The sequence below is a fragment of the Pantherophis guttatus genome, chromosome 1 (assembly GCF_059756535.1).
Source record: "Pantherophis guttatus breed Tessera chromosome 1, ASM5975653v1, whole genome shotgun sequence".
Taxonomy (NCBI): domain Eukaryota; kingdom Metazoa; phylum Chordata; class Lepidosauria; order Squamata; family Colubridae; genus Pantherophis; species Pantherophis guttatus.
Genome location: NC_142063.1, coordinates 264,495,297 through 264,520,558, shown reverse-complemented (window position 1 = coordinate 264,520,558; position 25,262 = coordinate 264,495,297). Strand labels below are relative to the sequence as shown.

Here is a 25,262-nt window from a genome sequence, read left to right as displayed (position 1 = left end):
GGGCTCTTTAATCAATTAACATTATCATGACAGTTAACCACATCAAATATTTAGAAATGTCTAAAACCACTACTATGATGTTTAAACCTCAAACTAAGACAAATATAGCAGGTGACTGCTTTAGCTATGGCAATAGGATAACAAATGCATCACATGCCTGAAATATTTAATTCATGTTTTACAAGGACATAAATACTGAAACAGACTTCCTTAGAACATACTGTTCTTTCCATAAAGAGAGGGTTTATTACTCAAAGTACTCAATCGCCCAAATCAAATTGCATTACTACAAAGATTAAAATCTAACATGGTAGCAAGTTACCGGCATATATCTAAAAGGACAAGATGCTGGGTATTGTATTCAAGACACACATACAGAGGTACACAAGGCCGTGGATCACACCTTTTTGTAAAAACCATTAACTCACAAATCACTCCTTCCAAACAGTGGGGAAAAGAAGAATTCCCATATACAAACTGCACAATTCTTAGCCTGTTACCCCGACACATACAACAGAACTCCAGTTTTGCAAATGGGACTTGGCAGACAAGCCACCAGCATGGCAACATTGCGGGTCCCTACTTTAGTAGATCTCTCTTCTAAACCACCATGACCCGATACTCATACAAAGCGGGGTGCCGAATCACACCTTCAGCTCCCCCATTTAGGGCTTTGAAGGGAGACCCGATCTTTTCTCTTCTCCCCTTGCCCTACAACACACACACGCACGCACGCAAGCAAACACGTTTTCGGGGCCAGAAGCCGAGGCTTCGCAGGAAACTTTCCCTTGCCTACCTGGTTTACCACCCGGGAGAAGGCGGCTGTCGGATTCGGGGCGAAAAGGCTTGGAGGCAGCAGAAGGAGCCCTGCCACCAGCCCGAGCAACTCGCGTGGCCCCAGCGCTGCCTCCATCTTGGGAACTGCGCATTAAAACTAAGTGAAACATCAACAAAGCAAGAGGCGGCGACGAGCCGAGCAGAAGCTGGGAGGAGTCCGGCGGGCCCAGGAGGAGGAAATAGCCGGGAAGGATGCAATACAAGCCGAGATGTCGAGCGGGGACGAGGCGCTTCCAGGGTCGGGGCACGGAAAAGGCGGCGTAGCAGTGATTTCCCTTCGGTGGACGCCTCTGAAGAGTTGAAGACAAGGAAATCAAGGCGGGAGGGCGAGCGTCATCCGCATCCCGGCCCCGCTCTGACCAAATGCAAAAGCTTTCTGGCCTTAAAACAAGGATCGGCAAGAGCGCGTCACAATAAGACCCCTTTCATTTAGTTGGACGCGATGAACCAGTGACAGTTCCCATCAGTGCTTTGTCAGAGGGACTAAACAAAAATTTGGTGGTAATTAAAAAATAAAAATAAAATTCGTATTAAGGCTAATCCATGATTAACAAAATAGTGCTATACTTTTACAACTTTCTATGGAGATTCTCAGTCATTCAGGTCATGGTTATCCCAGAGGTTCTTGAAGTTGCCTCTTGAAAAAGCACCTTTGGGTATACAACTTTCATTCAACACTGGGCAGTTTGCTCCCCAACTGCAATTGAGATTCTCTCCCCCCCCTTTTTTTTTTTCCTTCTTTTTAATCCTTTTTCTTTAATCACTTGGCCTGTTAAAATTTCTTGAAACTCAAGATCTTGTTAATCATACCATAGCGCTCCATGGCATAAGACCTGGGTACTTACGAGACCGCCTTCTGCCTCCGATAGCCTCCCATTGACCAGTACACTCCCACAGAGAGGGTCTCCTCAGGGTGCGGTCAGTTAGACAGTGTCGACTGGCGACCCCCCAGGGGGAGAGCCTTCTCTGTGGGGGCACCTACTCTCTGGAACAAGCTGCCCCCAGAGATTCGTCAGATTCCCGACCTTCGTACCTTTCGCCGCGCCCTTAAAACACTATTATTCCATCAAGCAGGGCTGGACTAAAATATTATTTTAATGGGTTATTTTATTTTAGATTATTGGCCAAACTATTTAATAATTTTAAATTGTTTTTAACTTTTATATTGTTGGTTTTTTATCTTGGCTATACACCGCCCTGAGTCCTTCGGGAGAAGGGCGGTATAAAAATTTAATTAATTAATTGATTAATTAATTATTAGCATTCTCCCTCCTGTTCCCATTCAGTTGCAGTTTTGTTTTGTTTGGTTCAAAATACTGTATAGGGCAGTGGTGGGTTTCACTTACCTTTACTACTGGTTCACTCTGCGCATGCGCAAAGCATATTTGATGACATCCGGGTGGGTGGGTGGAGCCTCCCGCCGCTGCTACTACCGGTTCGCACGAACCAAAACGAACCAGTAGCAACTCACTACTGGTGTAGGGGCTCATAAAAACCTTAACCTTCCCATTTTGTGTAGTGAGGCCAACTTCAATTATATTATATTCAGTACACATGTCGTTTTGTTTATTTTTTTAAAAAATATATCAATTTGACCATTGCAAGATGGCTGGGACATTAACAAGGGAATACTGTAAACAGCAGCAATTTGCAAATAAACTGGCAGAGCATCCATGTATATTTCTCTCCCTCAGAGGTAACTAAATCTGTCATGATGGACAGAGGTAAACCTTCTGTTTACCTGGCAGCTCAAGAGGAAGGAATGATAAAAAACACATGAGATAGGGGGAAGAGCTGAATTGCATCCTCTTGAGATATGAATTGCCTTTCACATCTACTACTAGCCTTTAATTCAGTAATCACTGATCAGGAGAATATTTCCTAGGGCTGATGTCAAGAGTCTCATGTTCAGGTCCAAGCATCTGAAATGATTTGTGGGCTATAAAAAAAAATCTCAATCCTTGAAGTCACTGAGTCATTACTGAGTAAATGGGAGATTGGTCTGATACAATATATGGAAGCTTCTAGACTCTCCAAGAGAGGAAATGGAACTACTTTAATGTATGATATATAAGAGGATGCTGTGGTTTAATCATGGCTTATTCAATAAACCATAAATGGTTGGCTTTGCACACTAAGCCTTTTTGCTTGCTGGTGGGAATTGTTGTGCCACTGCTACTCAAACTCTGGATTTTTGTTGGATGGTTTTATAAAGAGATAATACTATGACATACCAAATGCTAAATGAATATTTAAACCAATTTTTTCTTTAAACATCTCTAGAATTATGCAAATTAATGAACTTTTAGAGACCTCCCAATTTAAATAGTAAAAAAAATCAAAAGGCTATGAAGAATGAAGAATGAAATTGATCCTGAGGAAGAAAATAACGTGTAAAAAAGATCAGCATTCTACTACTAGGATTTGAAAGGCAGCATAATGTCTTTTATCTGTTTATCCTTAGTGAATCTTACTCAAAGGTAGGCTATTTTCTTAAATATGGATCCTTAGGCAATGAAGAAAAAGTATTTTGGGTAAAACATTAATTCTGAACCAGTTTTCATTAACACTAAATCAAGAGGTTAATCAAGGCTGACAAGGCATATATAATTTCAACCTGTTTTATTTTCTTGTTTGCTTGTTTAAAATCTCTGCACATGAAAAAAAACGACATGTTCTCAGGAAAAAACATTATAGTGTGATCTCAACATAATATTCTTTCTAAATAGTTTCTTAGGTTTATCTACGCAAAAAGTCAACAACTGCCGCCTTAAAAAAGCCCACAAAAATTCTGTATTGATTGACACAGAAAGCCAATTGTTTGGAAGAAAAGAAAGAGGATTTTTGAAGTCAGCTGTCTTCGGAATTGCAAAACAAGCTGATCCTCAGAGATGCCAGACAGAGGAAGTTTGCCTGCCAGAAGTTTGCCTGCCTTCCTAGTAAAAGTACAACTGACTGGTGGATAGAAATCAAGGTAGCATCCAAGCAAGCAAGTAAATCTTGAGATGTTTGTTTGGCCAAACTGCCAAATAGCACCTGTTTGGTGGAGTATTTAAGGCAGGAGGTTAGAAACTAGGAGACTGTGAGTTCTAGTCACCTTAGACATGAAAGCTGGCTGGGTGATCCTCCCTCCCTCCCTCCTTCCTTCCTTCCTTCCTTCCTTCCTTCCTTCCTTCCTCTCTCTCTCTCTCTCTCTCTCTCTCTCTCTCTCTCTCTCTCTCTCTCTCTCTCTCTCTCCCTTCCTTCCTCCCCTCCCCTCCCCTCCCCTCCCTCAGCCCAACTCACCGCCCAGGGTAACTGTTGTGGCGAAAATAGGAGGAGGAAGGTGTATTTAGGTATATTTGCCACCTTGAATTATTTATAAACGTTATTACTTTTAAAGTAATAACTATAGTAAATTTTAGCCAAAATTTTAAAAAACCTTTAAAATTAAAAAAAAAACCTTTTAAAATGTGGGCCTCCTGTACCTATAGCAATTACAGTACTTAGGCAAGCAAATTAGAAAGTGGAGTCGTCTGGAAACCAGCTGGTTCGAGGCCGGCTGCCTTCGCACAGCCGGACCTGAGCAGCGCTGTCGCTGCCAAAGCTCATCGCTTAAAAAAAAACTTTCCCCGTCTTCTCCGAATCACGCTCACTTCCGGCCTTCGGGATTCCGCCAGTGGTGCCCAAACTCACTTTCTTTGAAGGGCGACTCTACACTCTCGTAAGTCTACGGTCACCGAGCCTTGGCAAAGGGCGCCGCTTTGCCTTACAGCTGCCAAACCCAAGGGAGGAAGTGGAGGAGCGCAAGGCATGCCGGGATCGCGGAGGAGCAAGAAACAGTGGCGGAAAGATCAGAAAGGCGGCTGGAGGAGGCGCCATGGCTGTTCTCCTGGAGACCACGCTGGGAGACCTAGTGATTGATCTATACACGGAGGAGAGACCGAGAGGTAGTGGCATTGCAGCGGGTACCGCGTGGGACAAATGCCGGTCCAGAAACCTCTGGGCAATTGCAGAAAAAATCCGGTTTTAGTGATTCTTCTCCAGCAGGGGTTTATCCAAGCCGCGCTTGGATAAGCTAGCACAATATTTGCGCATTGTGCAAAAAAAAAAAAAGGGGGGGGATAGTTTTTGGAGATGCCTCGGAATCTGCAGCAGCCCAAAATGCAGATTGGGAAGGCCCCAGAGAGAGTCGTGCTGTTTCTCAACCTTGGAAGCTTGAAGATGGGTGGACTTCAACTCCCAGAATCCCCCAGCCAGCGTTGCTGGCTGGGGGATTCTGGGAGTTGAAGTCCACCCATCTTCAAGCTACCAAGGTTGAAAAACACTGGGCTAGATGATGGAGGTGGTGGTGTTGTTAGTTGCAAAGTCGTGTCCGACCCATCACAACCCCATGGACAACGTTCCTCCAGGCCCTTCCTGCCCTCTACCATCCTCTGGAGTCCATTTAAACTCACAGCGACTGCTTCATTGGCTCCATCCAGCCACCTCGTTCTCTGTCGTCTCCTTCTTTTTTTGCCCTCAATCTTTCCCAGCATTAGGCTCTTCTTCAGTGAATCCTTCCTTCTCATTAGGTGAACAAAGTATTTTGAGTTTCATTTTCAGGATCTGGCCTTCTTAAGAGCACTCAGGGTTGATCTCCTGTAGGACTGACCGGTTTGATCGCCTTGAAGTCCAAGGGACTCACAGGAGTCTTCTCCAGCACCATAGTTCAAAGGCCTCAATTCTTTGGTGGTCAGCCTTTCTTATGGTCCAACTTTCACAGCCATACATTGCAACAGGGAAAACCATAGCCTTGACTATACGCACTTTTGTTGGCAGGGTGATGTCTCTGCTTTTTAGTATGCTGTCTAGATTTGCCATAGCTTTCCTCCCCAGGAGCAAACGTCTTTTAATTTCTTGGCTGCAGTCCCCATTTGCGGTGATCTTGGAGCCCAGGAAAATAAAATCTGTCACTAGCTCCATTTCTTCCCCATCTATTTGCCAGGAATTGAGAGGGCCGGATGCCATAATCTTAGGTTTCTTAATGTTGAGTTTCACGCCAACTTTTGCACTCTCCTTCTTCACCCGCATCAAGAGGCTCTTTAGTTTCTCTTCACTTTCTGCCATTAAGGTGGTATCATTTGCATATCTGAGGTTGTTGATATTTCTCCCGGCAATCTTAATTCCAACTTTTGATTCATCTAGCCCTGCCTACCTCGATGGGAGGTAGTTTGAAATTAATACTAGTTTTTTCACATGCGGATCCAAAGATCTCAGTCTTGTATTGTTTTTTTCCAGGGAGAACCTGAACCTAAAGCTTTTTTAGATTTTTTTTTAATCTTGCCATGGCTCCATTTCTTTAAGAACTTTATACAATATTTACTTTGAAGATTGTAAATGGCACCCCGGTTTTGACAGTTTAACAGTACACTCGAATTGTATTTTATCTGAAATTTAATAAAAAGCATTGGTTTCGGGTGGGGGACAACTACATACGTTGAGTACATGGGATTCTTCCTCTGTTTTGCTTTAACTGTGGTTTATCAGTAAAACACAGCTAATTCTCGCTTTCCAGCATGGCTTTATAAACTTGACTAATGGGGTTCTCAGTTTCTTTTCTGAGATGCAAAGCAGAACTTTTTCTGCCCAATTTCCACTGAAACTCCTATTTGACTGTTATAGCAGCTTGATTCCCATAAATTACACCAAAGGACCCTTCCTTACCCCATAAATAGCAGGAAAAGGTTCAGATTTAAACTCTTATGCATCAGGATGTTATTAAAGCATAGAAACAAAACTTTTATAAAATGGACAAGAACTCGTTGCCTCCATGCTTTCTAACAAGCTTTTGTGTCTCCAAATGTTGCATCAATGGATAGTCCACTCTTGCACATCCTATCCTTGTCTAACTCAATTACTATTAATTTTATGCTGTTTGTCACTGCATTGCCATTTTTTTAACCTTCCTTTGTACCTTTTACCGTATTGAACTTGGGATTGGGAATTAATTAGGACAAGAGCCTGCTTTTTCTCACTTTGTAAAGCACAGTATGCATTGATGACACTATAATTCAGGTTATATTAGAACAGGAGTGTCCAGCATGTGGCCCGAGACAGCTAGTAATGTGCCCCCCAAGGTCATACATTTTTAACATTATTGTGTTATTGTGTGATTTATATACATTAATTATATATTTTATATTGCCAGACGATTCGTCTTCACTCATTGCAATCCAGGCAAACTAAAAGATTAGACACACATGTATTAGAACATGCAATGAACAGAAGGGACTCTGCACGTCAACATAGATGTACTTCAAATATTATGACCTGCATTGCTGGTCTATGGTCCACATTTAGAAAAAAAATGGACTGCTAACTTGAAAACAAGTCCTGCATTTTTCAATATTCTTTTTTTTAAAATAAGATTTGATAAAAACAATAGATAATATTTCTCTGTCATTTTAATCTGAGCATTTATTCATGGCATGCCATTTGTTTCATGCAACTTGCTGGGGATTGTTGCTGGACATTATTTATTGAATTTGCATGAAAGAATAGCTTGTTTGTTTTATTAGGCAAAGGCTGTAGCCTGTTTCAATTGTCTTATCTTTATTCCTTCTAGCTTGTCTAAATTTCCTGAAGCTTTGTAAGACCAAATACTACAATTACTGCCTTATACATAATGTACAGGTAAGCATAACTGATTTTTTCCATTGCTTTTCCCTCATATATTAGACAATAATTTAATTGTGAGTCTTAGTGGATATAGAATTTAAATCTAAGAGATACATATGCTAAATGTCCTCTTCCTAATCATGCATGCATGTGTATGTTTAAATTCCTTTCTTCAGTTGTAAAATAGAAATAACAGCATAGACTGTCGTATAATTATTGGCACACAGAATATTCTTAATAACAGGATATTTTAAATGATGATAAATAATAAGTTATATGTGTTCCACATTGTTTCAGAGAGATTTTATCATACAAACTGGAGATCCCCTGGGGACTGGTCGTGGAGGTGAATCCATATTTTGGTAAACATTGTTTAGTTTTTATTTACATAGTTGTCCATAAAACTTTTTGGATGCAGCAATTTTATTATTACTTGCATAGGCATTCATTTAGATTACCTATTGTATAATTATAGTTGGATCAAGAATAAATCATAAACTTTGATAGTGAAAGTCTTCATGCAGTTGATCAATCACTTTGGTCAATATATGATGCAGGAAAAATTTAAAGTGCTAGTTTTAACCTAAAAAGCCTTAAAAGGCTTGGTACCAAGGACAGCTTGTACTTAGAATGGCTTGATATGAGCATCTAATATGAACATCTGAGGGAAAATAATTTAATGGTTCTTCATTTCCTTGAAGAGCTGTGGTGGCGCATTGGTTAGAATGCAGTGTTGCAGGATAACTCATCGCTCACTGCCAGCAGTTCAGTCCTGACCAGCTGAAGGTTGACTCAATCTTCCATCCTTCTGAGGTCAGTAAAATGAGGAGCCAGATTGTTGGGGGCAATATGCTGACTCTGTAAACCGCTTAGAGAGGACTGAAAAGCATTGTGAAGTGGTTTATAAGTCTAAATGCTATTGCTATTGCTAAGTCTCAGGGATAAGGAATTGCCTCAGTTATACAGTAGTTAGTGTTATGGAAGAATCTTTCTCTGGAAATTATATTTGCTCCAACACAGTTGACATTTCAGAAGCAACTTAAGATAGGTTTGTGTGTGTGTGAAGACAAACTAACATAATGCAATTGTATGTGTATGGCGTATTACTCTGGTTTTAGATTAATGCAGTATATTACCATGAAGATTTTTAAAGTTTTTTGTGTGCTATTAAGAGTCTTATGATTGGGGTGATATGAAAAATAAAGAAACAAATATGTAGTCTCAATTATATAACTGATTCTGAAATTAAGTTAATCATGAATAGAACTGTGAACTACTGATTCTGAAATTAAGTTAATCATGAATAGAACTGTGAACTTGTATTCCTCCATGCAGTGTGCTGCAGGTGTTTTTTTCTCTTTCACGTGGATAGTTTTTAAAAATTATGCAATTTATTCCAATTGATAATTTGTTTCTACATGTTTCAGCAAATTGTATGGTGATCAAGCTAGATTTTTTGAAGCAGAGAAAGTGCCAAGAATTAAACACAAGAAAAAAGGAACTGTGTCAATGGTAAACAATGGGAGTGATCAGCATGGATCTCAGGTATGTCCACAGATCTGGAAAAGTCATGTCAACATATTAGGACATATGGAAATTGAAAAGTACTACAGAGCACAGATGTGACATTTAAAAATCTGAAAATGGGGGAAAAGCTTACATTAGAAAAAATCGGTGTTTCTTCTGCAGTACTAGCATACCAGATGCTTTCATATTTTAAGTGGCCAGTTACTAAACAAGATTGTTCATAAACATGGAATTAGGTGTAAAAACAATTCTGACTGATAGAGGAGGCATAATTGATCTCACTTAAAGCAAGAAATTTGGTCATCAGCTTTGAACCAGACCTAACGTGATTCAGGTAGAATTCCATTCACATAGATTTTTCATAACTTTATTTCCATTCTTCTCTTCTTCTGCTTGATTTGCTCAGAAAAAATCTCCCACTTGCTGAAACAAATTTAAACATTATAGAAGGAGAACTGAGAGAAAGAATTTGTTCTTCTGGCAGATGGACCATTCCTCCGCTATTCCACTATTGGGTGAATGCCACTATTGGGTGAAGTCTTTTGATATCATCCAAAGTGAACTTCAGTTTATTCAACCATTTCAATTATGTTGATGGTAGATTTGTCATAAGATGACACTGTTTTCTGGATTTGCTGAAAACTTTAGTGGAACGAGATCTCAACATGGTTGGCTATGACAAGTTAAATAACCTAGGTTTAGCACTTAATCTGGAGGAGCTCTAATAACACTCCTGTAGAGAACAATTAATCATCTGCTGTACCCTCAGAAATAATCTCCAGGGGGACTTCCGGTTTGGCGTTGTGGTGAGACAGTCGGGGAATTAGTAGGCTCTGATAAGCCCTGCGAAAACCCCGGCTGACGAACCGCCGCTGATGGGTCTTCAGACCAGAACTGTTCTGCAGGGACGGGGAAGAAAGAGGGGCACCTCGGACAACCAAGAGGAACAGGCAAGTTCCTCGAAGGGAACTCTCTGTGACTCGGCGGCAGGGGGCAGCAGCCATGGCAGCTGCCACGAAGCTGGGACAACCAGATCAAGTAATGAGCAGGAGGAAAGTGAAACAGAACGGAGGTTTTTGAAGCCGGGTGAGTGACAGCCAACCCAGGCTTGTAATAACATCAAGGGAAACATCTTTTAAGTACAAGTCCCCTAGCAATAAAATAGCGGCTAAGGAGCATGGGGGCAAGGAAGATTTTGAAATGTAACTTTAAAGAGACAAAGACCCGATAGAAAATTGACTTTTGAATAAAACTAATTGGAAACGTTAAACATTGAGACATGGTCAAAGGATTGGAAAGAGTTTAAATTTGGACTGGACTTTAAAAAAAGATTTGATACTTTTAAAACCAAAAAGAAAAAGAGAAGCCAAGTAAGACTGTTATGTAACAAACAAAATGGATACTTGTTAAACAATTGGAAATTGTGGATTGCAGAGAGACACCTCCTGGAGTAAAAAAGACATTGCAACTAGGTTTTTTGTTTTGGAAAATCATGAACTTTACAGATAACAACGGTGAGAATTTGTGGAGGATGATTTCTTTGTCTGCAGGCGGCTTGACTTGGGGAGGGGAAGAAAAGGGGAACCACAATGAAACTCTTATAATTGGGATAACATCAATTTAAAAAGAATAAAAGTCCAGGACTTTGATTTACAAAATAACTATATTAAGATTAATAATGGTTAATAGAAATATGAGAAGAATATATTACAGATACTTAAAATTGAAATATGGATGGAAGCTATAATATACGAGAAATAGACTATGTTAAAAGAAAATATATCAATGGACATAATGAATCAATCTTTATTAAGATGATACATGGTATTATTTGAAAATAATTGATGACTATGAAGACTGGGATATTGTTTAAATACCTATAACAATTGCAATAATTTGAATATTTTCAATAACTTTAATATTTTAATATTTTCAATGTTTTTGATAATATATATCTAAGTAAAAAAGAAAAGATTGAAATAATATAGGACTATGAATTACAAATAAGAATTACTTAAACTGGTTTTTATATAAATGATATGGTTAAAGAGATAGAATTGTGGGAAATGATTGAAATTGTATTGTAGTTTTTTTTTAATTAAGAACTATGTTTCAATGTTAAATTGCTATATTTTTGGGATTAGAGATAGGATCTAAATTTGGTGAAGTAATAAAGAAAGATTTAATGAGCATTATATGAAGTAATAATAAATATAGCGAAGTTTAGAAAGGGAAATAAGATTTTGAAATATAAACATGTGTGATCTGTATTGTTAATTGTGAGGATTTAGGCTAAGAATTGTGAAATGTATTATGAGTTATTAATTGAATTGAGATTTAAAGTGGGTTAATAGAAGGGTAATTGTTTTGATTAAATAAATAAGAGTAAACTTTTTATAAAATGGTGATAGGGGAGATAGGTGATTTAAGATTAAGTATTGTTAATAGTGAGGATTTAGGGTAAGAATTGTGAAATGTACTATGAGGTATTAATTGAATTAAGATTTAAGGGGGGTTAATAGAAGGGTAATTGTTTTGATTAAGTAAATTTGAGTAAATCTTTTTAAGATGGTATTAGTTTAGATAGGTGATTTAAGATTAAGAAATAAGTATTGTGGCAAAATAGAATATATAAAATCTTGTTAAAGATGATAAAAAATTGTATAAATTGATGACCGGATCAGGGCTCTGTTCCAAAAAGATGTAATTTATGTGTTGAGAAAAATAAAAATAAAAAAACTTTTTGCAAAAAATAAAAAAAGAAATAATCTCCAGGAAAGACTGAAATCATCATAACATGAAACCTTCTTCAGTGCCTAAAATCACAGAAAGTTTGTTATATCAGAAGGTTTTCTGTTGAATGAGACCAAAATCAACTAATATATCAATAGACTGAAATGGGTAGATGAAAATTTTCATTAATTTGTCAACTCCAATTCATTATTTTTCTTGATTTTTTTTTTTTTGATTTTTTTTTTTTTAGTTTCTTATTACTACAGGAGAAAACTTAGATTATCTGAATGGTGTGCATACAGTGTTTGGTGAAGTAACAGAAGGCATGGATGTATTGATGAAAATTAATGAGTCCTTTGTCGACAAGGATTTTGTTCCATATCAAGACATCAGGTTTCACTATTTTACTTCTACCCTTGATAAAAGTGCAGGGTGTAAGCAAAATTCTGCTGGATTAAACAAAAAACAGCAAGTTGGGTCTATCAGAGACTTTTGAAACCCAAATCAAAAGTAGCTGTAGTTTTTCCATATTGTTGTACTATCACCACTAAAGTTCTGGTAGATCTATTGGCTATGACTTCAAAACTCTTTAAGCAAGTGTTGTCACCATTTGCTGTGGAAGTGAATTACTTAAATGAATTATGTGCCACGAAGTAAAAGAGTTTCTTTAGTCTCCCCTAAAACTTTTGCTGTCATACTTTTCATGTATAATATTTGTTCTTAACTATATTTGATAGTAAATGAAAACAATTATATGAACTAAATTTTATATAATTGGAAGGCAGTTGTTGGTATTGGAGGGCAATTGTTGAATCTCCTTTCAGCATAAACCAGATGAAGGCTTTCAGTTAAGTGTGTAATAGTTCTGAGTTTTATAACAACACATGTATCCTCTGTCAGTGTAAGACTTGAAAGAAAGTTTAACTTACAGATTTTGTTTTCAGATAAATGAGTTTTGTTGTGTAGGTGTTTTGTGATGCAGCAGTGAGTTAATATCCAAAATTATTGTGAAACAGAATCTTGAACTTACTCTTTAACTGAATATGCTTGTTATTTAGGATAAACCATACAGTGATCTTAGATGATCCATTTGATGATCCTTCCGGTTTGGCAATACCAGACCGTTCACCAGAACCTACAAAAGAACAGTTGGATGTGAGTATTGCTTTTAACTTGAGTGTGGAGTAGATCAAGAAATAGGTTTAATTCTCCTAATGTACCTGTTGATTTTGCAGATGTATAGAACTTTGTGGTTATGTTCTCACAGAGGCTCAGAGTCAAGTTTGACTTGGGGGGAAAAAAAACTTTAGTTCGGAAACATGCTGTTCAATAAAAGGAACTGTGTTTTGAACCTGTATCCTTTTCACTGGCAATAATACAAGTTCTTCAGTTTCAATAGCATTTTAGTTTCAGCTTCAAGATAGGAAAAAGATCAAGGGCAACAGTTGCAAGTATTCTTGTCTAAGTATATACTGTTTTTTTGGGGAATATTTGATTGCACACCATTATGCCTGCAAAATAACAAATAACATTAGAAGTATAATTCATGCACATGCCTGCCGAGAAGGCACATCTTTGTCTTTACTGACGGCTGATCTCTCGCTATTGTGTCTTCTGTGGAAAACCAGAAGGTGTGCTAACCATTATCGAAGTATCATTATCAGTGAAGTGCACAGTTATTCTTCCAAAAAATTTTTATGACAATTATACAGGGGTGCACATTAATTTATTTTTTAATTTATTTAATTTGTGTAGTTGCCCATCTCACCAACTCACTTGTTCATTCTGGGCAGTGAACAAAATTATCACCTTATCAGGCGATAAGAATGAATGAAATTATGTAACTGCATTCTGTAGAAGTGTAACCTCAATACAAATATTCCTTGGTTAAAAATATTATTGGATCTGGAATTTCCATTGCTAATTGACTCAATTGTAATGTGTGATGTCACATGACTACATCATTTACTGACAGCAATCCCAGCACTTCCCATTGCTGTCATTAAGCAAGAATCATGGGTTGTTAGGCAAGGACCTCATTGCAATTTCCTGCCTGCTTCCACAAGCAAAGTTAGTGGAGAAGCTGGCAGAAACTTGCAAGTCCCAGGTGGCTCACAAGGACGCCGGTGGACAGGTAAGTGACGGCTGCAAGGTGTGGGAGAGCCAGTGCAGGATAAGCATGGTGCGGTTTCAGGTAGGTGCTGCAGGGTGTTATAAAAAAGATGAAGTATTCGTTCTTAATCGTATTAAATATCTGTCTCTGTTTTTATATAAGACAGAGTGGGAGAATAGGTGCTGATGAAGAAATTGATGACTTCAAAGGAAGGTCTACCGATGAAGTGGAAGAAATTCTGGCAGAGAAAGAAGCAAACACACAGGCTATTCTCTTGGAAATGGTAAAAACAGTGTACCTGATCTGATTGTTAAGCTGTAGATATGCAGATGCTTAGTTTTATATAAATAGAAATGATACCACATACCAAATGATTGCCACACTAAATCTGGTATGCTCTGTGTTCTTTGGCAAAAAAAGAGATGAATGAATTTTGCTTTCTTCACAAGTTATTTCAGTTACTGTATAGCTCAGAAGCATATTGTTTTTAAGAAAACTATCATTTTTTTAGCATCTCATCAGAGAGAGAACATTGAACGGAAAGGTCTGCCTTTTCCATTCTTAAGGCTCAGAATAAACTTGAGTAGCGTATTCACATTGCACACACTCTCACCATCCTAAAATGCAGTTGTTTCGATATATGTATCTATAAGTATAAATTGTAGGAGTGTTGGAATAACGTAATCTGTCTTGCTTTGTTCCTCAGGTTGGAGACTTACCTGATGCAAATATCAAGCCACCTGAAAATGTTCTTTTTGTCTGCAAACTTAATCCTGTGACAACCGATGAAGACCTTGAAATCATATTTTCCCGATTTGGTCTGATAAAAAGGTAAGTGTTGAACATTTGCAAAGACTACATTAGCAGACCGTTATAAAAAGTGCAAAATGTAATTCTTGCTTATGAAAAATGCACAAGGAGCATTTTTTTAGTCACAGTGGCCTAGCAAGAGACTTCATATAGATATTAATTAGTGCCTTTTATTGACAGAAATACTTTTCAGATCTTTGGTGACTGCCTAAACTAAAAGTGGTTTTTCCTAAGTGGGAATCTCACAAAGTTCTCTTCAGCAGACTTTAAAAAGATGAAAACAATAGAGGAAGTTCAGCAGGGGAACTGTTTTTGATTTAAAATCAATAAAAATAATAATGTTTGTCTTAGGGAAAGGATTTTGAGTCTTTGACTCATAATACAAGTAGTCCTCAACTTACAACCATAATTGAGCCCAAAATTTGTGTTGTCAAGTGAGAAATTTGTTAAGTGAGTTTTGCCCCGTTTTAAGACTTTTCTTGACACATTTGTTAAGCAAATCACTGCACTTGTTAAGTTAGTAATATGGTGGTTAAGTGAATCTGACTTCCTCATTGATTTTGCTTGTCAGAAGGTTACAAAAGGAGGTCACATGACCCCAGGACTCTGCAACTGTCGTAAATGTGAGTCAGTTGTCAAGGATCTGAATTTTGATCACATGATCACAGGGAATGCTGCAACTGTCATAAATGTGAAAAATGGTCATAAGTCGCTCTTTTCAGTGCCGTTGTAACTTTGAACTGTCACTAAACAAACTGTTGTAAGTTGAGGACTACCTGTATTAAGCACCTGGAAGGAGACAGGTCTTTGCTAAAGGAAAAGCTGTGAATTATCAAATATGGTTGCTTGAATCTTTAGTCTGAGAACTTACAATACCATTTATTAAGTTTTCAAAAAACAATTACTACAGAGTGTTCCAGCACTTTTTCCTTCTGTATTGTAATATATGTATGTCTGTTCTCTTTAGTTTTTTTACATGGCTTTTCTGTATCTTAAATCAATGTTATGTTAGAAAGTGCAATTCTCTAATTCAATGTGAGGGCTAATCTGAATATACTTTTAAAGCTTATTGTAGTGTTTAATATGTTGAAGCTGAACATAGTGATCCTGACTGACCCCATTAACTACATTATAACTTGGCCCAACCCTGAAACTCATCCATGGTCTAAAAGTAGTCGTATAGGATAGAAAGTGAAAAGCGAGACTTCTGCCTCTAGTTCTATTAAACTCACATATTTATATCTTGTTATCCATACTGCAACTTCTGATACCATAGTGGCTTACGAGGACCTCCAAAAATGACTGCTGTGAAAGCTGTGGGATGAGTTCCATGGCTTATTAAAAAAAATACTATCATTGCTTCGTCATATGTTAACATATCTGTATGGTTTCCTGAACAAAATGTGTTGGTTTTTCAGTTGTGAAGTGATTCGAGACTGGAAAACTGGTGAATCTCTCTGCTATGCCTTCATTGAGTTTGAGAAGGTATGTGGCCATATGTATATGGTGTTTAGCTGTACAGTATAACATATAAACAGTATTGTTATCAAACTGAGTGCTTTATATACAACTTTATTTTTTTTAAAAATGTATTAATTCAATTTATATGCCGCCCTTCTCCGTAGACTCAGGGCGGCTTACAATGCATTATAGCAATAGCCTGCATACTTTTTTGTATATACCTGCTTATTAGGGCTTTTGCCCCCCCCCCCCAAGCGGCGGTGTTCTATACAAAGTTGGCTTACTGCCCCCACAGTCCGGGTCCTCAATTTACCTACCTCGAAAGGATGGAAGGCTGAGTCAATCTTGAGCCTGGTGAGATTCGAACTTGCACTAATTGCAGGCAGCTGGCAGCTAAGTGCTAGCACTTAACAGCACTTTAGTCCGCTGCACCACCGAGGCTCTTAACATTCAGAATGTTATATGCTCCGTCCTATATTTGGATAGATCAGATTGTCCTGATAAAAAACACTTATTCAGAACATCTCAGTTCCAAGCATATTAAAAGACGGGGAAGGGCTTCAGAGCACTAACCAGCCCCACAACTTGGTGCTCCTCTTTGAATCCCAAGCGAGATAGACATTTTTAGAAAGCCAGGAGACTGGGATCCCACCTCGCCTCTGTGGCAAAATGTTCCAAAGGGCATCATTAACAATTAATTAATCCCATAGACCAAGTTCACATAACATGCTAATTTAAAATGTAGACTAGTTTGCGGCTCAGTCTGTCATATGAACACAGCCACAGACTGGTACCCTGAAGAAGCAATTGTGATTCCATTTTCGTAAGAACTTCTAAAATACTGAAACTTCTAGTGCCTTCTATATTAGTCAGATTCTACTTAACGATAAGGCATTGGTCTTGTGCATTCTAAACTGACATTGCAAGGTAGGCAGCATTAATTCTGACAGAATTTTTCATAGTAATAATTACTTTTTCCACTTCTATGATGGCATCAAAGGGTGGTTATACATTTTCTAAATTTAATTATACTTTTTCTTGAAACATATACCAGGAAGAAGATTGCGAGAAAGCTTACTTTAAGATGGACAATGTCTTAATAGATGACAGGCGAATACATGTTGATTTTAGCCAATCTGTTGCAAAGATTAAATGGAAAGGAAAAGGTAACAAGATGTATAAATTATTTCTATTAATTTTCCCCATTGTAAGTTCCTTATAGATATTATCAAATCTGTTTTGGGAGGGACACAGAAATTTGTTTTCAGTGAACCTATTTGTCAGATATAGATTTGTTGATCATCAATTAGGCATTTATAAAGGTGCATATTCTGTTTTTCAATTTTGTAATTATACAGATGGAAAATGCTAAGTTTGCTTAATAAATGCATGAGGGAACGGTGAGGTTTGACTGACTTTATCAGTATTAAGAGGATTAATGCTGTAGCTGGTAGACAAAGGGAGTAGCTCAAACTATTTGAATTTGATCAAAATGTGTATGTGCCCATTAGAATTGGCATCATTTTTTTTGCTGAAGAGCACTGTTTTGAGAAAGCTTTCCTTTGTGATCCAGACTATTTCTAATCTGATTATAAGAAAGGTTAGCACAAAGGAGCACAAAGTATTGGTTTAGATTTCTGCAGGGGATCTTGTGACAGGCACTTCCCAGAGGCCTTAACTATTTCTGAAACATTTCTGTTTGGAGCCCATTTCATTAGGATCTCCCTAAATCAGTTTATTTGGCACAGCAATAGTTAACAGCTATTTCCATACAGCCCTGTATTCAAAATTAATGTCAGTTTATCTCTCTTTTTATAAACAGGTGGGAAATATACCAAGGATGATTTCAAAGAATATGAAAAAGATCACAGCAAAACTTCTAAATTAAGCCTGAAAGAGAAAGCAAAACCCAAGCAAGAGTATCCTGAACAATTATATTATTGCATGAAATATCATAGTTGTTAAAAGCAGTGTCATACTGATAAATTGTGGGTTGATAGAATAATTTATTGACTTTCCAGTCCAGGGCTGAAAGGGTATGGCTGGTCCAAACTTACCCAACTGGCTTCCATGCCAAAGGAAGGACTAGAACTCAAGTCTCCTCCCTGCTTCTAGTCCAGCACCTTAACCACTATACCACTCTGGTATTCAACTAAGTAGAAAAATAAGTAGAACATTAACATATATAACATTTAATATGAATATGAAACTATTCAGATCTGATGGAATATGCTTTTTCTTTATGCACCAATATTAAAGTATTTATAGAGATTGCTAAATATCTCTAGATCTAATATGTTGAATATTATATTAATGGATAGGTTTGCATTCACATACCTAATTTCAAACCTTATTTTCTTAGGGCTATTATGTAAACTCTCATATATAACTTTCATACATGTAATATTTAATAAAGAGCCAAGTTGGATTTAGGAAATCAAGTATTCACTGGCAAGTACTTCTTCCTTTAAGTGTCTCTGAAAAACCTCAATTAAATGCCTGTTTTGGCTTCATGATAATTTTGTTATGTAGGAAATAAGCAGTGGCTAATTGTGACCAAAATCAAAGTGTTTAACAGTTGTTAAAAATGTATCCATATGGTGTATTTACTATAGATTCTCCTAGTTAAATTTGACTTTCTCGTGAATTTGGGAGTATTTAAGTGTCACTCTCAGTCCCATCTTTCAAAGACCTAATGTTGCTTATATGGAGTTACAGTTTTGCTTTGCATTCTGGCTGGAACCTACAGAAAAATGGATTGTTAAAGCTGTGAAGTGGAGGGCTGCCATCATTTTACCACGCAGACATCTCTCAGCAGCTACCAAGTTGTGTCTCAGAACAGTTACAAAACAGAAAATCTGGGGTTAATTCTGATGGCCGTACATAAGAACTGGCTGATTTAAAAAAAATTCCATTCAAAATTATGTGTGTTTCAAAGCCTGGCAAAATTATTGCAAAAACATACTGAAAGGGATGGTTTGCTAGTTGATTCGTTTATGTCTGAGGGGTGCTGCCAAATTATTTCCTTGCACTTCACTGATCAACCAGCTCAAATACAGTGTCTACATTTATGGATTTTCTCTCTCTCTTAGCTCCCTCTGGCAACACTATTGGTCACGCTTTCCTTAACTGACATCCCTAGCTCCAAATACGATCTTGTGCTGGACAATGAAGAGGAGGAAGCCAAAACCAGCCACAGGCACTCTGATAAAAAGAGAAAACATTACCATTCAGACGACACTGATGAGGATGAGAAGAGGAGCAAAAAATCCAAGGTATTAAATGTTTGTCCTTTTATTGGAATGATATTTTTGAGTGGTTCGTTTCTGTGAAAAGAAAGCAGGCCTAGTGTTTTCCCTGCCTTTAAGGATGTTCATTCCTTTATATTCTACTTCAGAACTGTCCTATTTGGTGCCTTAACTTTGATGAAGAGCTTACCCCCTACTTTCCCATTTTCAAATACAGAGCTTCCTCGTTGTTAACCACTTCTTTTGACTTCTGCAATCTCCTGGAAATCCCCTTAGCTCTGCAGAACATTTTAGAAAAACTAAATTAAATATGACCTCACCAAAAGACAGGAAATACAACTTTGCCAATGGGGGGGGGACTGCTCTTTAGTTAAGAATCTGACACAAGTGACCTTTTGAAAAAGTAGTTGTGATCTGTTAGCTTCTGTGTGTGGTTTTTTATGATGCAGGAAAATGTTCTTAGTTACTATCAAAAATTAATCTCATCCCCTTCCCCCCCCCCCAATCTTGTGACAGCTAGGAAACGATTAGAGATTCTTATTGTTGCTTAGTTGCTTTGTAGTGTTGCAAACACAAATTCAGGGCAAAAGTTTGCAATGCAGTAATGGCACAGCTGTTAAAGGAAGATTGCAATGTAAAAGAAACTTTTACTGAGCTAATTAACTTATTTATATGAATGAAAGTAGAATAAAGGGAAGAGCCATCTCCCACGTCCTTTATTTTCAATATTCTTAGAACAAGCCACTTAACTACTGTAGCCTCACTTTTTGCATTGCTGTCTTCTCTCTCGGGGAGATTTCTGCATTGACCTCACCAGATTCCCTGCTAAATCTTAAAGTTATTTGCCTGTTGTAATACTCCTTGCATGACCTATTCCCTTAATATGCCCAATTTCTTTCTCTGTCCTGCCATTTCATGCGCTGTTCCTGAAACTGGCTTAAATTAGTTATCTTGCTATCTTCTTATTTATTCATTTGCAAATAAGAAGAAACCTTAGACTATCTCCAACATAGTTTCATTAGATATCTGTTTTTGGCTATGAAATATTCCCTGGGCGTTCTAAATAATTCATCGAATTTCAGGCTTTTCAGAACTGTTTTTTCTGTTTATGATCTACTCTCTCTTTACCCTTGAGTGCCCTTTTCGTTCAGTCCAGTGTTTCTAGTTGTTTAGTTGTGCATTTCTGCTTGGATGTCTTTTTTTTTACCTGAAATTTGATTTTCCTTCAGATAGCAAATAGTCTTTTCCTGATAAATTGTAAAATGCAGACTCCTTGAAACCAGAACCTCTTGACTTAATATTGTTCTAAAGTGCTGCCTAAAAACATCAATCAACTGGAATACTTTTCATAGTGAAAGAAAAGGCTATTTTTAAAAATGTCTTCTAGTAAATAGGCATGAGTAAATGAGTCGCCTTTAGTAGACTGAAATGATGAGTTCCAACCTTTTGAGTAGCTATAATTTAAGAGAAAGTTGGCATAAATATTTTACAGATGGTATATAAAACTCTCTTAATGAGGAACAGTGCGGTGGCCTAGAGGTGAAGACATTTACCTCACACTCCGGAGGTTGAGAGTTCAATCCTAGGCAGCGACAGATGTTTCTCTGTCAAGGTGCAAAGAGTAAATACTTGCTGTGAACTCCATATAGGCATCAGGATGGCCATTCAGCCAGTAAATGCTCAGCTCCATTCAGTTGCCCCAATTCCACCCCGACAAAAGGGATTACAGGATCATAAAAAGAAATAAATAGCTATTAATAATCACAAAAATAGGTAAATCATACAACAAAAAAGGACTGGAATATTTTATCATATGTGATTGTTATGAAAAAAAACCCTGAAGTACTAGAAAGAAAGAAATAATCTCAAAAACAAAGTTTGAATTGAAACCTCAGGGGTTGGGTTGGGTTGGGTTGGTTTTGCTAACAATTATCCCAGAACATATTTTTTTTAAAATTACAATTTATTAAGATGTGCGCTGTTGGCCATGACAACAAATCTTATTCAACACTGGAAAATAAAGAAACATTTTGCTAATGATAACAGATTGGGAAAAACATTTGAGAAATACACAGCAAAAAAAAATGAAACCCTATTCTTGCAGGTCATCAGAGCTGCTGCACGAGGAACTGTAAAGTTAAATCAGCAAGAGAAAAGCTTAGCTGAAAATCAGATTAGATACCATTCCCAAGTAGTGTTGTAACGCAGGTCGTTAAACCTTGTGATTCACAAACAGAGCATTCGTTAAACTGCTTTATAAACAGCCTTTGCAACTTTTTGTTTTACTTTATGTACGTTTGTAGGTTTAGGGGGATATATTTTCAAATGTGCTATGTCTTGTTTTAACAATTTTGTGTAGGATGTTTTGTCAAAGTATATTCATGAACTGAAATAGGACATAGCAACAAGGTCAACCAATGGGGCCTGTTTGCTGATTCAGACAGCAAGGAGCCTGGTCATGGCTTAACTGTTCTGCTTGAGGGCACTAGCTCCTCCCTCCTCCATTTTGCCTTCTCCATTTTGTGCTTCCATTTTGTGCTGTGTTTGTACTTGCTATTTCTCTTCTCTACAACATGGAAAAACCTACAAGGGTATTGTATGCCTTATGTGTTATTATGTACATAAAGACATTTGAACCCTGCTTAATAGTCTGCTTGTGTGTGCTGCAACAAACTCTGACATGTTTCCTACTTTATGATCATTAGTTTCAATCACTTGTGAAATATGGAAACATAAAAATATACACACAAAGACACATCTTTGTCTTCATGTTCTTCTTATCCTAACAGAATCTAGTTTGTAAACAAAAATGAAATATCTGATATTGGGCAAGAAAAATAAAGTGTAATAACACTCTATAACAGCTTAAATTACCTTAGTTGGTTCCTTCTAAGTTTCATAGATAAATCCCATTCATACAGGAAGATATTCTGTTCCTTTTCTTCCTTCTTTCTTTCTTCTCTGTGCCTTCATCTTCTCCAGGACAATAGGGTGGGAGGGAACATACAATAGCATCAAGAAAAAAGGAACCCCCACACAGCTATTATGTTTGTTTCCAGAGTATATAGCAATAGCACTTAGACTTATATAGGGCTTTACAGCCCCCTCTAAGTGGTTTACAGAGTCAGTATATTGCCTCCAACAATCTGGGTCCTCATTTTACCAACCTCAGAAGGATGGAAGGCTGAGTCAACCTTGAGCCTGGTGGGATTTGAACTGCCAAATTTCAGGCAGCTGGCAGGCAGCAGAAGTAGCCTTCAGTTTGGCACTCTAACCACTCCACCACTGAGGCTCATATAACATTGTTTTATGACATGTCAAGGTTCAAATCTAATTATTATTTTTAAGTAATTACAGATTTACTGATCTCAATAGCATCTGCAGGGGAAAGCAACTTTCTTTCCAGATATCATGGATTACAGTTTTTGCCATCCCTGTCAGCATGGCGAGCGGTCAGGAATTATAGATGTTCTAGTGTTCCAGTCCATAATAAATGCAGTGGCCTTTCACCTTCACCTCCTGCTATACCCAGAAGGCCCCTCATAGTTAATTTTCTCTGGAGGGACTCAAAGAGATCTGGAATGGGCTCCAGAATTGACAATCACTGCCTTAATTTGATAACATAGAGACAGATTGTTATGTTTTAAGTCAGCAATCATAAGTTAGGTATATTGACTAATGCTGTATTTTAAATCATGAAGCACAGAAATTTCTCATTTTTTATTTATATTTCCTATCTTTTTAACAAATTGAAATTATCCCAAATTATGTAAACTGAATTGTAAGAGAAAATAAAGGAGCTTAAAACGTTATTTTAATATTTTGGAAAAAAATTGTTTTATGAGCTTCAAATCACAATTTTTAAAAAAATATTTATTTTTGTATCTATGTAGGATAGATTATTTTGTTCTTCCCAGAGGTTTCCTTTAAAGGTCTAGCTAGGCATCATTTACTTACAATTAATTGGTACGTTGCTATTTGTTCTGTAGGACTAGCATGAAAATCAGCAAGGCAGACTTTGAAAACTGTTACCTTAGTGCTCTACCTGCTCCTCTTCTCCACTCTTCTCTTTTGTCAATGCAATAACTGTGTTTCCCTCCTCCTTCTCTCAGGAGCCTAGCCGAAGGCACAAAGAAGACTTCGATAGAGAGAAAAAAAAAAGTGACAAGCGAGAGAGATGCCGGAGCCATTCTCGAGAGAGAGAAAGCCATCACAAAAAGTCTAAAGACAAGCATTCCGAGGAATCCTGGGAAAGAGACCATTATGAAGAGAAAAAGTCAGGCAGGAATCCCAAAAAGTCCAAAGATAAGGAAAAGTCCAAATATTAATAAGGGCCAATTGATGTAAATTGTAAAGCAACTGTTTCTTAGCATTTATCTGCCTTAGAAACTGCCAATGTCTTCCCTTCCCTTCCCGAAGGTCTTCAAGCTCCCTCTGATTTTGCCTCATAAGAGTTCTGTGGGAGGATATCTTCATCAGATGGATTCTTCTTCTGTTGTTTTTGTTGCCTTTGAAAACTGCAGATTGCAGAGATCAGAGAAATTCATGCTAGAGTACAGTAACAAGGAACCTGCAGCATTCACATTATTACTAACAGCAGTCTGCTGCTGTTACTGCCAGAAAAGGAATATCACTTTTAACTCTAAATGGAACAGGAGGACTTTATTCAAGACTGAATGAATTTACTTCCCTTTTTCTCATAGGAACCTGTTAATGAGTGAAGCTTGTACAGTTACATGAATGAGGGAGATCTATTTTTATTGCCAGTTGAGGCTTCCCTGTTGTATTTATACAAATAGATAGTATTGAAGTTTTCTATATAAAAATATGGAACTATATACTAGTACGATACACAGTTCACCATTGGTACTAGCCCATACAGTTGGTACTTCTAAGAATTCATTGCATTGAAGTAGCTCCAAATCCCTGTTTCAGAGAAAAAATGAGAAGCCTCACTTTGCACTGTAGCATTGTACAATATTGATACATCTAAATTGCCAGAAAAGAGCGACTATCCACATTTTGTACTAACTGCAATATATCTCCATGCAAATCTTTAGTTTCACTTCCATCTAATATAGCAACGTTAATCTGTTTCAGCAAATATATCAGTAAGTCTATGTCAGTTAGGAAGCTGTAGCAAATCCTGTGGGTTTTGTATTCAGATTCAGTTTTTTAAAATGTAGCTTTGTTTGGTAATGTAAAATTGTACATTCTTAATAAAAAGCTATCAGTCCCCATATACGTATGTGGTGGGTTTTGTTTTTTCCCTTCTAACTGGATTCATTTTATGAAAGCAAATGATAATATTCAAATGAAACAAAATGTTAAAAAGTTATGATATTTATGTAGTTACTTACCAAGCACATCTAATTATATTAAAGTAACCAAAATATCTTTACAGTCCCCAAGGCATGTCACAACTTTTGAGCACCCCTAATGTTTGGAAATTAAAAGTTGAAAAATTTGGCAAGCCCTAAATGCCAATGAGAAAGAAATAGATGATTTGTTCTGGAAGATATAATTTCTTGTTGGTATAAGTAAACAGTATCAACGAACACGCTAGTTAAGCTATAATCTGTAACAGAGAAATTTTTCTGTCTTTAAGTTTTTTTAACTAGACCCTCTCATCAGCAACTATGTTTTTTTTAAAAAAGCAAGTGATTTGTAAATGAGTCTTAGATTGTCTCCCTTAAAACATTCATCACAAATGCATGTCACTTTCTATGGAGTATTTGTTCATTAAACAGTGCAGTGAAAGAATTCAATTGTGTTAACATCACAATGATTCTAAATAAGAGTGGGCAAATCAGAGGTACACATAGCCCCTAGATCCTAGCAAATTGTAATTTTGTTAGGGTGAAAGAAAAGGAAAAGCAGACTTTGTACAGTGA

General features: G+C 37.3%; 2 protein-coding genes across 2 annotated transcripts in view; one reads left to right on the top strand and one right to left on the bottom strand.

Annotated features, from left to right (window-relative positions):
• The window catches only part of GINM1 (glycosylated integral membrane protein 1), a 29,544-nt gene extending 28,341 nt beyond the window's left edge, over window positions 1-1,203 (bottom strand). The window contains exon 1 of the mRNA XM_034418999.3: window positions 797-1,203. Within this exon, the coding sequence (XP_034274890.1) occupies window positions 797-913 (117 nt within the window). The 5' untranslated portion in view covers window positions 914-1,203. The remainder of the gene's footprint in view (window positions 1-796) is intronic.
• A 3,273-nt stretch (window positions 1,204-4,476) lies between these two features.
• On the top strand, window positions 4,477-24,610 carry PPIL4 (peptidylprolyl isomerase like 4). Its single transcript, XM_034418997.3, has 13 exons — window positions 4,477-4,766; window positions 7,424-7,491; window positions 7,774-7,838; window positions 8,904-9,021; window positions 11,987-12,129; window positions 12,795-12,891; window positions 14,016-14,132; window positions 14,556-14,680; window positions 16,078-16,144; window positions 17,175-17,286; window positions 17,943-18,039; window positions 19,263-19,395; window positions 23,481-24,610. Exons 1-13 carry the CDS (start codon window positions 4,697-4,699, stop codon window positions 23,694-23,696), a joined length of 1,428 nt encoding a protein of 475 aa, XP_034274888.2. The 5' UTR covers window positions 4,477-4,696; the 3' UTR covers window positions 23,697-24,610.
• The last annotated feature ends 652 nt before the right edge of the window (window positions 24,611-25,262 follow it).

Excerpts from the sequence above, each read along its gene's own strand:
- PPIL4 (XM_034418997.3), top strand. The coding sequence starts at position 4,697 with ATGGCTGTTCTCCTGGAGACCACGCTGGGAGACCTAGTGATTGATCTA. Across the intron at positions 12,130-12,794 it reads GTTCCATATCAAGACATCAG|GATAAACCATACAGTGATCT; the intron begins GTTTCACTATTT and ends CTTGTTATTTAG. Across the intron at positions 12,892-14,015 it reads CTACAAAAGAACAGTTGGAT|AGTGGGAGAATAGGTGCTGA; the intron begins GTGAGTATTGCT and ends TATATAAGACAG.